The sequence below is a fragment of the Balaenoptera acutorostrata genome, chromosome 8 (assembly GCF_949987535.1).
Source record: "Balaenoptera acutorostrata chromosome 8, mBalAcu1.1, whole genome shotgun sequence".
NCBI classification, from domain to species: Eukaryota; Metazoa; Chordata; class Mammalia; order Artiodactyla; family Balaenopteridae; genus Balaenoptera; species Balaenoptera acutorostrata.
In genome coordinates, this window is record NC_080071.1 from 70,692,957 (window position 1) to 70,709,470 (window position 16,514).

The 16,514-nt window shown below is 35.0% G+C and overlaps 1 protein-coding gene across 12 annotated transcripts in view; it reads right to left on the minus strand.

The window, feature by feature from the left end:
- Positions 1 to 6,989: 6,989 nt before the first annotated feature.
- The window catches only part of IKZF2 (IKAROS family zinc finger 2), a 176,056-nt gene continuing 166,531 nt past the window's right edge, over positions 6,990 to 16,514 (minus strand). For all 12 annotated transcript variants that reach the window (XM_007187867.2, XM_057551576.1, XM_007187866.2 and 9 more), the window contains one exon: positions 6,990 to 15,377. In XM_007187867.2, the coding sequence (XP_007187929.1) occupies positions 14,653 to 15,377 (725 nt within the window). In that variant the 3' untranslated portion in view covers positions 6,990 to 14,652. The remainder of the gene's footprint in view (positions 15,378 to 16,514) is intronic.

Genomic DNA, 16,514 nt, shown 5'->3' on the forward strand with positions numbered 1-16,514 from the left:
CTCTGCATAGAACACACTTTCCATCTTCCTCTCTCAGTTTTCCACATTCATCAAATTTACTTCGATCTATCCTTTTGGACTCAGCTTAGACGTCACTTCTACCAGGATGCTTTTTCTCGCTCCAGTGCTAAATTAGGTTCCCCTTCTATTTATCTTCACGGCATTTTACTTTTACATTTATAGTAATGACTATCATGTTTTATTCCTAATTATTTGTTTTCTTCCTCAGTGTAAGATAATTTCTTTGAGTACACAGACTTGGTCATATTCAATATTATATCCTAAGCACCCAATCTGACACACTGGAAGTAACTGAATAAAAGAATAAACTCCCTGTAGTACTTAGCAAAGTGGATTGCCTGCAGTAGACATTCTAATCCCTGAAATTTTAGATGATTTTACTAGGGAATACTGTAACAGGAACCAAACACGCACAAAAGGAAGAGATGGTATAGAAAGGAAAGAGACAGAGCTTACGGTCTCCTCAAACTTTCAAAGTAGACTCAAATTTAATTTTGGAAACAAAATCATCTGCACATTCTATTCTCTTAAAGCCTCATCCTACAGGCTAATTCTGTAGACATTTGCTTAAACTTCTCCAAGGACTCAAAGTGACCTTGCCAAGAATCCCAGAATAAATAATGTTCACTGGGCCAGAATCCTAGAATGAAAGTGTGAATATGTTGCTTCATACTTGTTTTTTGTTCTTCTAGAGCTATTTACCAAGTAATTTCTTCAGGGTTCTCAAAAGAAAAAAAACAAAAAACAAAAAAACAAACCCTTACATCTTCAAATGATAATAATTTACTCCCTTCATCTTGACAGAATCAGGTTTAAATCTAGGTTTTAAAACGTGTACATGCTTTCATAACTATATCTCCTAAATATTCTATGTTTAATATTAATAAAATGATCAAAGACTTAGACCCATATGTAGCGTAACTTTATACTTAGAGTAAAATATCAAAAGGCCTTGCTGTGTCATGAATTAGGTGTTACTCCATATAAATCAGGCCTGTTTTGTACATAGTGATAAATGCAGTGGGATAGGTCATTCACTCTTACTGTCATTCAGATGGCCAATGATGTTGCTGTCCTTGTTTCTCCAAATTAGTTTTATTATGGAGTTCTGCCATAATAGCTGGACAAATGGGATGAATTTAGATCTCACAGACCAAAACAAATTTAGAAGCTAAAGCTCTTTTCCTTTTCCAGACTATTGCATTTGTAATTTACAAAGGTTCAAAATAGTGAAAATAAGTCTTACTTTAAAAATGAGAAAAGTAGAAAAAGTCTTTGCGTCTTTTAAATATAAGGGAAATATAAGGGTTATTTATAACTCAGCCTCCAGAGAACTAAAGAACAAACAGCAGATAAATAGAACCCAGAAAGTTTACGAACTTTAAAATGTAACAAGTGAACAAATTATACTAGTTGTACCTTAACCCTCTGCTGGTGTATTATTATAGGTGACACTGACTGTCCAAAAGCAGCAGGCTGAGAGATCACCAGTCCTGATGCTTGAATATGCTAGGTTACCATGGAACACTAGCATTACCCAAAGCTACTTATAAACCTCTATGTGGTGACTAATAATTGCAGTTGGGTTATACACACATTGGAAATGTGGCTGGCAAGGCATACGGACATTAGTATGAGCCACATGATCACAGAAAACACATGCCCTCCATTTATCTTGGTCATTTTTGGAGGCTTTCTTTAAACTGGGATAATTGTGCCATGTTTTCTGAGTCACATACAGGCGTGTGATAATATAACTCATCCAAGCATATCTAACATACTTCATCTTAAAAAAAAAAAACTACGTCATTAAGATAATCTACATTGATAGAATGATATATTAGCAAATTTTTACATGGCCTCAAAGTCACCACACAATATCAAGCTCTTCAGTGTTAAGTTTTCTATAGGTTAGAAACTATGACCAGGATAAATTACTCTAAGAAGAGTTCAAAATATAGTACAAAGGAGAATGTTATTAATGCTGAAAAATATCATATTGAATATGGTGGCAGGTATCTCAAGAGGATGTTTAATAATTTTTAAAAAGCCCAAACCACATTTTTATAATTAAGGCAGAGAGTGTTTTTCAGCATACTCTAGTTTAAATAGATAATATAATATCGGTGTCTATTTTAGAGTTTCAATTAAAAAAAAAGTGTAAGAGAGATAATAACATAGTGCTAATTCAAAAGAATTAGACAACAACTCATTTCATATCTCAAAGACCCAAGAAAGCTACTTAAATTCTTCTTGGTGAATAAAGTGCTGTTGTCCCTTTACCTGTGCCTGAAGTAGTTTTTCCTATGCTCATTATGTGATCAAGTGATCACATTCTTAGCTATAATCAGACTTGTCAAAACATTAAAGAAGAAAGCAGAAGACTCTGGGCTTATACTTGTAACTTGGAAAATATATTAGTGTAATACATTGGTATAGCCAAACTCTACCATTTGTTAGGATGACTACAAAGTAATTTGGCTAAGAGTTTGGAAAAACATGAGTCATTTGCTGTCCCAGTTTTTTTTTTTTTTCCCCTTGAGTGTTATCAAATGATAGTAATATATATACATGTTACAATCTGATGCAAATAAATAAATAAAACAAGAAGGGAGGTGGGGTGAGGTGGGGAGACAAAGGATAGACTGTTTGAAGGCCAAAATATCAGGTTACTTACTTATATTGTAGAAGACAAGGGAACATGGTGGTAGGCGTAACTACAGCAACCATTCCTGAAGACTGGGGAACTTGTCAGGTCAAAGCCAAGAAATTCCAGATGGTTGTACATGTCTCAATCCTGAGAGTACACGACATCAGGTCGGATTTTATCATAAATATATCACTCACTTCATAATGGCTAGAATTGGAACTGGAGTGAATCTTGGAAACTCCCTTAGGCTACAGAATTAACAAAGTGGTAAATTAGTAGATAGGTTTTAGCACCTAACAAGAATAAGCACAATATCTAGGCCACTTACTGAATTTGGAAGATACCATAAAGTGACAACTTATCATTGCGAACACTTGGATATCATGGCCAGGGCTTCCAGTACAAATATCTTCATATTACTGATGACAAGTTAGCTCAAGAGTTTTAAATAGAAAGGAGTTGGAAGACAAGCATAAATATTGGAAATTATATTCTGCAATGAGGAAAGAAAAGGAGTATGAGGATACGGATAGACTGATATGGATAGGCAAAGAATGCCATTAATTATGGAGGAAACTTGGTAAACAATCAAAAGCCCGCACTTACTTAAATCAAGCATGAAGGCAGTTTTCAGAAGACCATGTTTAGGATAATTTATCCATCTTTAAAATTTCTGCAGAAAAATTTTAATTCCAGATTATTTTTTCCCTGCTACTTAATGCTGTTTCTTAGCCTTCCTGACTGTGTCAGTGAGTTTGTCTGGAATCATTCTGTTTAAAAATCACAATAAGCAAAACATTACTTATAAGGTATGACTGTTGAAACATTATTTTTTGTTATCACTACCTTATAATATTTGCTGTCTTTGTCCATTCGGGCTGATATAACAAAAGACCACAGACTGAGTAGCTTATAAACAACAGAAATTTATTTCTCACAATTCTGGAGGCTGGAAGTCCAAGATCAAGGCACCAGTATGTTCGCATTCTGGTGAAGGTCCTCTTCCCGGTTCATAGCTGGTGCCTTCATGCTGTGTCTTCACATAGTGGAAGGGACTAGGGAGCTCTGTGAGGTCTCTTTTTTAAGGGAATTAATCCCATTCATGAGGGCTCCACTCTCATGACCTGATCACCTCCCAGAGACACCTCCTTCTAAGACCATCAAATTAACATTACGATTTCACCATGTGAATTTTGGGTGGACACAAACATTCAGACTATAAATCTGTTATTCCCCTTTATTAGTGGGGCTTATCAATCAAATGCTGAATAAACTTCTTTTGAAATGAAACACTGGACTAAGTATATACAGAATTAAGAGTCTAGTTTTAGCTTTTTCACTTATTGGGGGTGTTTATGAACAAAATCACAACAACCTGAACCTATTATTAATAAAGTATCAGGTAGCCTACAATTTCCATGAGAAGTTTGAGAGTAAATTAGATAAATCCAGTTAACAACTGTGCTAATTTGTAAAGTCCTTGTAAAGAAGAAAAAGGCATAGTTAAAACTCATATTCTGGTTGCACTAAATTACTTATATTAAAAATGATTGTATTTCAGATTAATCAGAATTGTGACAGGGTGAAGAAGAACAGATAGCAAATGGTACAACAGGTTATGTTGAGAAGAGCGGGGAAAGAGAAAAAAGGTTGGTGCGGACACAGATGAGGGTGGTGAGAAAGAAGCTGGAAAGAGATGTAGATGAACTACATGACGTCATGAGAAAAAACAGGGGAAGAAGGAAAAAAATAGGAAAGAAAATAAGGCCACTATACTCCCTAGACTTGGATATTCCGCTTCCAAGATACACATCCACTTTTATTGCTCTAATAGCCAAAGGCCCTAGGTCTCCCCATCCCTACTTCTGAATGGGGAATGTTAGAAACTCCCCCATCATTTGCAAAAGCTGTGTGGGCCATAGTCTCTTAAGCTTTTATATCCACCAAACCAGAACCAATACGTGGGCCCAGGGCTTTGAGATAATAGGGACTTTATTCCCATTCCCTCAGTTAAATTCTCCTACTTCCCTATCAAGGGATTTCACAAAACCCTCCCAGTGGAGACAGCTGATTCTGATCCCAATCTCCATCAGCTGAGGTAAAATGACAATACTGCTTGACTCTTGCCTCTTTAGGCATAGGCTTACCTAAGGCCCATTCGTGCCCCACACACACACCCTTACCTTCATTTTTACCTTTGGTTCTTCCTGTGCATTTAAAACTCTTGCTTCTTTGCATATGTTCCAATGGGTCAGATGATCAGGTTCATATAGCTCTTTTAAGGGCTTCTAGAACAAACAACTCAACACCTATATGGGCAGCAGCTGTTTTTACTGTTTTTTTTTTTTTTTAAAAACATCTTTATTGGAGTATAATTGCTTTACAATGTTGTGTTAGTTTCTGCTATATAACAAAGTGAATCAGCTATACATATACATATATCCCCATATCCCCTCCTTCTTGCATCTCCCTCCCACCCTCCCTACCCCACCCCTCTAGGTGGTCACAGAGCACCGAGCTGATCTCCCTGTGCTATGTAGCTGCTTCCCACTAGCTATCTGTTTTACATTTGGTAGTGTATATACCAAATGTAACGTCAATGCTCTCTCACTTCGTCCCAGCTTACCCTTCCCCCTCCTTGTGTTTTGAGGGATTTGTCCTGTGCCTGACAGAACTTCAAGTTAGAAGTAGTTGGTCTGATCTAAGACATATTTTGGGATTATAGGGCAGCAGTAAGGACAAAAAGAAAAAGGCTAACATTTCTTTTTATGACTGAGCATCTGTTTATTTTCTGGGATCTCCCTTTACTTTTCCCCATTTTTATATGGAATTATGGGTACTTTATACTCTTTATCAATTCCTCCCCTCTGCCTGTTAGGCTAGTTTATGGAAGCACCTCCCTCAAGTTTTGTGCCAAACCAGAGAAAAGCAGCAAAATTCAGTTTTACCAGTTGTTATCCTTGTTGGTCTCTCTAGTGAGAAGTTAAAAAAAAAAAAAAAATCACATCGGGAACTGTTAGTAGGGCTATTAACGAAACATGAGGTTTTGTTGAATGTTTAATGGGTCCATCTTAGTACCCCGTAATAGCAAGAGGCAGAGTTGCTAAAATGCTAAAAATGAACTTCCTTCACCAGGTGGCTCACACCCCAGGGAACCCTTGGGCTTGAGCATGTTGATAAAAGTCTTACAAGCATATCAAGATTTCAATTATTTATCATTTCTCTGACTCTACTGCAATAGAAAAATCAAGAACATATGGCAGGCTTAAAAAATCTTTTTCATTTTGCTTCTGTCGATACTATAAGGAGAATTTGATATTTCTTGCTGATCTTGAAGGGATCCTTCTAAACTTAACACTTTTAAACCTTGCTACTTCATTTGTTTGCACTTTTCCCCCACAAGGTAGGTTAGTATTTTGGATTAAAGGCTGGTCAATGAAGTAACATTTCATTTGAATATGTAGCATTTTTCATTCTCTGTGGCATGTGGAAGTGAAATTATTGGGGAATGTGATAAATATTCATAAAATTCTAATACTTATGGATGGAGGAAAATTCTAATAGCCACCTCAAATGTGATGGTGGACTTTAACTTGGCATGGGGGATAAAAGATAGCTAAAGCTCAATAAAATGAGTTTATAATCATATGTGTTCTTTTACGTTTCCAGTTATGAAGACATTTGTAACAACAAACCTTATGTTAAAACAAACCATATTTTTAAAATCTGAGGAGATTACGACTCACATAGTGGTGGTATAACCTGAAGTGGTAGTATAACAGACAACCCATTTTTGCCTATGTGATTGAACAATCTCTATGACTTAATCCTTAATCTAATCTTGGTCTGATTCCTAAGAAATGCTGGTTTCTAATATGGTGATTGACCATTACTTGGACAGCTTGTGTAATTCACTCTGTACTCTGGAGCAAGTCACAACTTTCTTCCCTCAGGTCTTACTTTTTTCTTCTATAAATAGGGGATAGGCTCTGACATACATACCTTTAAGATTTGTTTTAAGGGTAAAATAAGATATATATGAAAACTGCCAGAAGAGAAAAGAGAGGTCATCCTTAACAAACCATGTTACTTTGTTCTCTGCTTTGGTGGACTACATAGTAATGATGGAGGTTTCTGATCTCACATGTACCCAAATCTCTGGGTCAGGAAGCATGACATGTATACACGATGGCAATGATAACGTAAGCCTGATATGATTCAATAGTTCAGGTTTCTGTATTTGAAAGATGTGTTTGTGTACAGAATTTTCGCCAGAAAGTTTTTATAGCAAACTTTTTATGTCAGAAGTTTATTTTATTGGTAAAATATTAAATAATATACAGAATTAAAAACTGCACTTACACTTCTGAGAAGAAATAAATCTTGGACAAATTATATGCTTGTTCCTGAGATTCCCTAAATTTATTCCAGTAGCTGTGCACTCAGACAGTACAAACCTTTATAATATAATCCTTTTCACAAAGTATTACAAAGTTTCTGCAGCTTCTTTAGTTGTACATACATACAGACACACACTCACACATGCATATACAACACTCATACACGTATACACAATACCCACATACATGCTCAGAACATGTATGTGTGTGCATTAAAAACAAAGAAAATACAAGTCCCACATTTTAGTCTGCAGTGACAAAACTGTTAGCGGAGGTCTCCAAACTGGTATATAGCAGAGTGACTTGTCACACAGCTGCAAAGACTGTTTCAGTATTTCCATAGTAAACCTCATTTTCTGAGGTATGGTATTTGAGCCTTAAAAAAACTACATTACACTGAGCAAACCTGACATACAAGGTCTGGAATTTTAATTTTACATATATATTTATATATATATATATCTTTTTTAAACAATAGTTTTTATTTTCCCAAATTATTAGTTTGAAAAAAATGAGGTTTACTGGTTTGACCTATTTTTTTTTTTCACTTCTAAAACTTAAAATATCCTAGAAACTGTCAAGCAATTAGTTTTTAAAGTAGTCTAATTACCTTTGGTATTGTTAAAGAAAAAAAATCTAAAATGGCCAAGACATATACTGTACAAATGCAGTAACTGCCTTTAAAAGAGATGCCAAAGAAATGTTATCTTTTAAACCAAATACGTATTTACATTACAGCAGTTTTACTACAGGGACACAGGTATAAAAAAAAGAAAATCAGAATACTACATATAAATATGTATGATATGAAAAATACCTCTTACTTAAGTTTGTATGAAAACAGGAGTGCTCCAAATATTTCTTAAAAATTTTCTCCAGTAGGTGATAGGTAAGTGTTTAAAATTGAGCTAAGTGCTTTACTTTTATTTTAAAGTTCATTTCCAAAAGGAGAATAGAGAAATAAAAAAATACTAGGTTCTTAATTTAAAACACTGGGTAAGGGTCTAAGAAAAAAATTCAGTCTCTAAGAATTTCAACTTTAGGACACATTTCTCAGGCAAAAGATTACTAATTGCAATGAAAATTTAGCCTAAATAGAGATACCATGAGATTAGACCAGTAGTTTCCACATTCTCTAATCTTTTGTCTGTGGAGTGTTTTTCTTTTTGCTTGTTGTGTCCTTTAACTAAGATACCATAATTTTCAAGGGTTTCTTTTTGTCTTTAACTAACCAAAGAAGGAGAAAAATAACCATAGTTTTTAAGACTTCAAGAAAAGTATTGCACTTGTACAGAAAAAAAAGAAAACATCTTTTAAACTAAATAGCAGAAGCAATCATTCTGGGATTGCAAATAACACATGGTCTAAAAGGTCAACTATTAAGAGCAAATGTGGAGCCTGGAGAGCCCACTCCAAACCTGGAATATTATTATAGTAATGTTAAAGCATTTTCTCCCAACTGGGAGATAGTTAAGACTTTCTGCTTCAGATTTTTAACATCTTTCTAAATTCTTGCAAAAAAATTGTTTAATCTCTCATAATACACATTTTAGGAAGAAAAGCAAATCAGAACACAAAATCCAGCAAAAAAGGAAGGCAAACATATCATGTTAATATGATTACATAATCTCTGAAGTCATATTTTAGATGACTTGAAAGTGAAAGTGAAAGTAACACAAGGGTTATATACCTTACTAGTTTTACTCCAACTACCTTTTTAAAAAAATTATAAAACTACACTTGAGTATAAAAATATGTCAGCGGATTATACAGCCAACAAAAATCATACACAAAAAATTAAGACTTAAGAGACCTATGAATTGGAAATAAGAGTTGACCTAATCCTCAAACTAGTAGGGGGAGAGAGAGGCAGAGATGTCCAGAGACAATGATGGAGGGAACGTGGACAGAGAAAAGAAAAGAGGTGGGGAGAGTAGACAAAATTTAAGAGATAACAAAGAACTTCACTACGCAGAAGGGGAAGTGATTTATGTTAAAATCTGAGCGTGCTTGACAGTCAAAATGTTTTATCACAGTTTCAGAAATTGAACTACTTAAAAAAAACAAACACAGAAGAATAAAACAACAAAAAACAAAACCCAGAGTCCTTCCCTTGTTACAGTGTATTCATTTAAAAAAAAATCCATTTCCAGTAAATTAAGTAGAATCCTGATAAGTGCATAGTTGGGGATTCAGTGACCTCCACCCGTTCAAGAAGCTTTTCTTACTGTGTGTCACTTGAGGTAATTTGAAGGGCCCGATTAACTGCAAACTGGCTTATCTGTACCTATATGAAGTTTTATGCTGTACTTTATGTGGCTTAGCAGAGGGCCTCTAAATTTTATATTTTATTCACAATAAAAAGGACATCTTAGAAAACTAGTCATTCATGTACCACTCTCTGTATGGGATAAAGGTTAATTCACAACAAATTTATACAGAAAATATACAAATGCAATGTTACCGGAGAAAAACCCCGTAAACAGAATTAGGAACTTATTTCTAAGAGTGTGTGTGAAAAATATCCACAAACTTACAGTACAGCAAGAGAAAACTAAAAGGCTAAAAATACAATGTTACATAAAAACCTTATGGAAATTCCAAAATTTTAGGTTTCTGCAATAAATGTAAAAATATTCAAGATGTCATTATTTGGCCTAGCAATACACTATGATAAAAAGAAACACTAGCATATCACAGCTTCTTGGTCATATGACACTTGCTTTGAATAACGAGCAGCTCATTTTTTAAAAAGCTGTCATATTTTAACACATCCATTGCAAGTAATACCCAACCATGGTAGGAAACCATTTGAGATTATGCTTTGGAGAACAGCAATGCGATATGACTGTTCAGTTTTGTTTTGTTCAAGGAGAATTAATTACCTGCTTCTCTACATCATTCCACAAAACATTAACAGGTTAGAAGACAGAAGTTCTAAGACTAGCAGAACACTAGTCTACAGGTGAAATTCCAAAACAATACTATATTTTATTGACCAAAAATTCCACTAATAAAGCCTTGTATGATATTAGAACTTATTCTTCCTTAAAAACAAAACAAAAACACATACCACAATGCAATTCACAGCTACAATTTCCCCCTACCTCATATTTTACCTGCATAATCTTGTAATGGTATTCAGAAATATTATCAAACTAAAAAGATATTAACATCTGGTTTCAAAGTTTCCTTTTACTTTAAGCAGATAAGCTGAAAGTCTCTGTACTGGAAATTCCTCTAACAGTTTTGACCTAGGAACGCAAAGAAGAATTATATAGTAATCAATTTTAAGTGATTTTTAAAAATACATAATAAAAGTGTGGTAGAGCTACAACGGCTAACCAACACTCTCTCAATGCATTTTAAAAAGGCACCAATATAAATAAATTTTATAAGTATTTAATACATTAAATTCAGGATCTTAAGACCAGTTACTGTATATTTTAATTATCTTGCAGAAACTGGAGGTTTAAAAACATTTCTAAGATAACTTTCATATATACAGACTTTAATTTCACCCCCCCCCCCATTCTTCTTTACTTTTGCATTTGGGGAATTTTCTGTTTTAGAATATTTTCACACAGATAGTACTTACTAAAATATATATAAAATATAACTAAAGATGACCACAAATGTAACATCCCTTTTTGTAAAATGAACAATTCAAAGTTAAAAAATAATGTATCCAGTACCTCCTATAGTCTAAGTTCTGTCTTGAAACCAGGAGCATATAGTTTTTTATTTGTATTTTTGCAGCCTTTTCTGTTTCCACCATAAGGAATCACTTTAAAGATAACATTTGGGAAGTAAGTAAAACATCATTTTCATCTAAATGCCTTCACTGATGTAAATTTTGTCAAACATTTATAAAATATCATAAAACTTCATGGTTCTGTGAGGTCTACAACTGAGACACAAAAACCATAAATCAAAACAATACTAAGCTCACTAAAACATTCTTGTCTTTCTCCATTTGTCAACAAGTAAAAGTTGAAAATTTTTCTTTTCTGTATCTTCCTATTCAAAAGTAATTTGTGTTTCTTTCACTTTGGAGGTTATATCAAATCAACTTAAAGCCTTTTTTTTTTTTTTTTGATTTGATTTGTTTTGATTTGTTCCGTTAAGTACACAGTAAAGCCTCAAGGTTTAAGTTGAATAGTTGCAACTAGTCCTAAAGACACACTAGTAACTTTAATATTTCTCAGTACAATCTGGTAAAGTAAACCTACTAAGTTGCTCAGGTATTAACTATAATTTTAACTCTCTATAGGCTCTGGCAACACATCTGATCACTCTGCTTTTTTTCATGAATTTTCTTTAAAAGAATGTGTGTGTATGTGTACTATGATGCATGTATATAGCTGCTTGTATGTATGTAGGAGAGACAGTCCCTACTTTTAGCCAAATCTGAATCCTAGTCTCTCGTTCTCCCATTTTGTCCCTCCAGAAAATTCTCAATGGCATGTTTCAACAACTCAAAATCTCTTCCAGTTTGCTTACTGGTCACTTTCACTATTTTAACAAGCCAGATTAGAATGGCTTTTTAAAAGTGATTGACCACTATCAGAGAGAGGCAACACATTTCTCTAATAGGAGCTGGAGATAAAATTCTGGGCAAAATTAGGGCAAAGCAATGTGATGAATTTTTGCCAAACTGGAAAATACAGAAGCTAACCTATTTTCATGCCCCTCAAATAATCTGTAATGTGAAATCTCACCTAAATAAACTGGGCATATAACTGTTATGTAAAACTTGATTTATTTGGTGTCTGACTCTCATATCTATTTTTAGGTGCTACCACCTTGCATATTTCCTTTCGTGAAGAAGCATGCAAATATAGCCATCCAGGGTTTCCCAGAAGCACTGTGTCCACAAAAATTCTGTCTAAACTACACATTTGAATTGATCTTGTCCTCATTTGTCCCTGCCACACCCTGAGCCATCTTTACCTCTTTTTGTTCCTTATATAAAGCTAAGAAAGTACAAGTACACACTTGTAGCAAATACACTCTCAAAAGTATTAAGTCCTTTCAATAAAAAAGATTCTCAAAAAGATGAAATCAGAAAAGGAGAGTGCATTAGTACTGTCCTCATGCGGGTACTATACAACTCTGTAGGTCCACCTAAATTCAGTTTCATCCCAGGGCAGGTAGGTACATGATTGTTCACACACTGAAAATAAAAAATAGTAACCAGGAAAAAAATTCATAGATGATGCCAGCAGAAGCTCACACATAGCCAAAGTTATGAACATATTGACTGCCATCCAAATATTTCCTTAAATTGTAGTAAAACACAAAATCACTAACCTTAAATTATTTACCTTCCTCTAAAAGGAAAAAAAAATTAAATTCCAATTATTTATGAGTGGTTGGGGCAGGTGGGTGAGGAAGTCTCAAAGACATGCTTCACCTTTGAATACACTGTATGTTCACAATGCAGTAATGTACCAAAGCATGCAGGAAAAGTGACAGTGGACGTTCTCTTTAAAACATTTTGCATTTCTGTTTTGGTGCCTTCTCTCAGAGTTAAAGGAACAATTTAGACATTTCTCCAGAAATAATTACCACAGAGGGCTAGTAAAAGAGAGTTGCGTTGCAACCATTTTTGCCTAGCTCTAGCTGTGTCAGTGCTTAGAAGCTGCTTACGTAAGCAGATGGTAAACTAGAAAATGAGTGAAGAACAGTACTGGGGCCAGATCTGCCTATCTGTCCACAGTTCTCTAGTCTTGCTAATTCTCACATCATTCTTGCATCATTAAGAAACACAGTTTCAGCATCCCATGTAATGATTTTTTTTTTACAGCGGTTATCAGCTTAATGTAACTTTAGTATTCAGAAATGGTTATCAGATAATCCAGTCATGGTCAGGCCTGTCCTCCCTAAACACAGACAGTAAGTTCCCCCTCCAAGGGTGCCCCCAAAGATGAATTTAATCAGTTTCATTCAGTTCCTCCCCTCTAGTGCTGTTAAGACTGCAAAGAAAAAGCAGAGGAGCACCCATATAAAAGAAATTAAAATCTGTACATGAAATATGGCAACGTATGTATGAATTAAAAGAAGAAAAATTCTGCAGTAAGGGATTGAGATTCATTTCTGACAAGAACTTATAAATAGTTGCATGTTTTTGAGACAGAAAAATGTGGACGTGGACACAAGCTTGGAGGTTCAGTCACATTCTGGACTCCAAGAAAAAGGTAAAAATAAGTTTTGTTTTTCTGTCTTATCTCTAGTTAATGTACCGGTTACAAAGACGTTCCCTTTTCCTTGTACCAAAAAGTGGTAAATATTATTATTGAAGAAATACTAGAATAAATAGCCCTAGTTCCATAATCTTACGGGGTTCAAGTTACCACATTCAGGTCAAATTAGCAATTGCTCTGAGGAGATTTTGAAAGAAATAGCCTATGGCAAGATTTTTATAGACCTTCCACTAGAAGAGTAAAAGACGAACAGACTATGGACAAAACACTGGGTGGTCACAGCTTGAGAAAAACCAGTGAAAAGAGAAATACCAGAAAAGGGATTTCTGAGTGGATTTTTTTCCCCCCTACTGTTAGCCTAATTATATTTTTCTGCTGACTGGTTAACACTGATTAAATGCTGATAAAGTGACAATCGTAAGCATACTTTTAGAAACAGATACATATACTATGCTGCCATCCCATTACAACTTTAAAAGAAAACTTCCCAAACAAATTTAAGAAAAGCAGAGGTCCCTTCTGGAAACTATTGACTGCCTCTTAGCCGCTCTTAGACCATATGTTATTCTGAAAACTAGATAAAAATACTATTCATTAAAGGTGTTAAAAGTAAGGCTGCCAGGGTGTCTATAAAATGCCAGTCATCAAAACTATGGAAAAACAGTGCTTAAGTTTAGAAAAATAAGATCCTAGGACCTCAGATGTATTTGTAGCTGTCCTTAACTACCTGTAGTTTAAAAGTTTTGCTATATGGTACAGTGTACAACATACCATATTATAAATTCTATGGAATTTATGGGGAGGTAAACATAGAACCCACAACAACAAGTCTTCCAAGGAGTTATCACTGAAAATAATGTGTTTGTGTTCCATGATCTCTAGAGGGAAAAAAAAACAGTTTACATTTTGAAACAAATTCTTCTTTGAACAGTAAAATTACTTATCCCATTTTAAACTGTGAAAGTCCTACCCAGAAAACGCTAATCTTTCCTGCCTTCAATCATAACCCTGAACATCAGTGGCAAATTAGAATCCTTAGGTGAATCTTTACGAATCAAGTGATTATTTTTTTCTCAAAGCATGATATACCTTAACATCTATGCATGGCAGAAATGAACTGCTCTTCAATTCCCATAAAATAAACAAGCCAAGTTGTCAAGAAACAATATCCCATCCTTTCTCTCTTCTGTTTCTTCCTTATTGTAATTAGGCAGAGCAAATGACACTGCGTCCACAAAATAAGAATTAATGACAGTAATAATATTAAAAAAAAAAAAAAGGTATGTCAACATCTGAAGAAGGTGGGATTGTAAGTGCAGTATTTCTTCATGTGCAGTTCATTACTTCATAGGGGTCCCCTTTGGAATGAAAAGGCCTAGTGGAATGTGTGCTCCCCTCGAACAATGTGTGATGAAAACTCATAACGGTCCTGGCTTCTGTAGCCACAGATGTTGCATTCCAGTGGGTCCCGGTAGCCATGGCAACCCATGTGAATGGTGTACATGACATGGTCTAGGAAAAGGACTCGACAGTGCTCACACTTGAAGGCCCTAATCTGTTCTCCTTCTCCATTAAAGACCTTGTAGATGTCCTTCAGCGAGCCCTTAGGAGCCTTGGTGGTATCCAAAGCCTTGACATCCTCCTTCATGTAAGCTGGGCTTTGTTTCCTCTTGGGATTTAAGGCTGGGTTTCCTTGGTAGGACTGGTGGTCATCATGGCTGCTTTCTGAGTCAGTAGAATCTAGGCAGCTATTGCTGGGAGAGGCCTCTCTTTCCTGGGGTCGACTCTTTGGTCTGATGAGAGAGATAGGGCCATCCATGTTGTTTTCATGACTATCGGAGGTTTCCCTGCTAATGGGTCTTTCTATCCTATTTGGATGATAGACCTGAGAATAAGCTGAGCTTATAACTGGGGCCACCTCAGCGATTGTGCTTGGTGGGTGCTGCATCAGAGGGTGAAGGGCCTCAGCTCCAAGGTAGGTGATTGCATTGTTGATGGCTTGGTCCATCATATGAGACTGCATCAGCTCAGCCTCCTTCTCATATGTTAAGTTCATATCAAAGTGAATGTCTGGGTAGCTGAATCGCATGAGCTTTTCCCCTGAAAGACAAAGGGGGAGACAAGTAAAAAAGAACACAACAAAATAAGTGGTTGGACTAAAAATATAAAAGTACAAAGTTAACTCATCACTTCCATTTTCCATAATATGGTATCTCTTATTCTTTAGATCAAGTATTTAAGCTCTTTAATTCTGCTGAGACTCACAAATACTCTTCACCTACAAAAAGGATTAGTAATAAAAAATTTCACAAGCCATTTGCACTTGTTCTAATGCCACCATGAAAATGCATCTAGCCTGAAAGTTATAATTGTGTGTTATCTTATTTTCATTCTCTATTAAAATGTCCACTTGTCTAGAGCTCAGCCACTATAGGAGAAAGAAGAAATACCAGGTGAAAATAAGTCAGAGATTATACTTGTTTTTGCATACTTTAAACATCAGTGACCAAGCCTCAAAGATCATAAAAGCGAGAGTGATCTGGTTATAACACTTGTTATCTCACAATTGTGTAGGCTTAATTTGGTTGATTTAGCTGCTATATTAGAGAAAGATTATAGATCCAATACATGTCATTCTGGAAAATTTTAAAATGCCACAATTAAAATACTGTTAAAAGCTGACATTGTCTGATAAATTGAATGAAATTTAGGGCTATATAAAAATAGGATATTTCCCAAAGCACTTACTTATAAACTTGGAAAATACTATGTTTCATTGTTTTGCTTCTTGAAATGGATAATTATTCATTTTTGCATCACCCCTTTCTTATTTAGACACATGTGCAATGGTGCTGGTATGTATGTATACCCATTGTTAGTTTTCTATACATTTTCTTGACTGAAGGATATTTGTAGTTTTCCCTTTAATATTTACGTCAACTAATTTAATTTTACTTCAGTATTTTACTTCAACATAGTATCTAATATCAACTATAAAAGAGTCTGGTGCATGAAATAGTAGTTTAAATTTTTCTCCTTCAAATATTGCCAGCTTTGGACAGAATATTTTATCTTTGAAAACTTCTGCCACTAAAACAATGTGTTCTCCTACTAATACTTAGTTACTTTGATAGGTAAATCTTACAGATAAATGCTTCTTTAAAATATATGTGAAGTTCTTATAAACGTTTAGTATGTTGTTGTAGGTGCCTAACGTGTGATGCTGATCCATAGAAC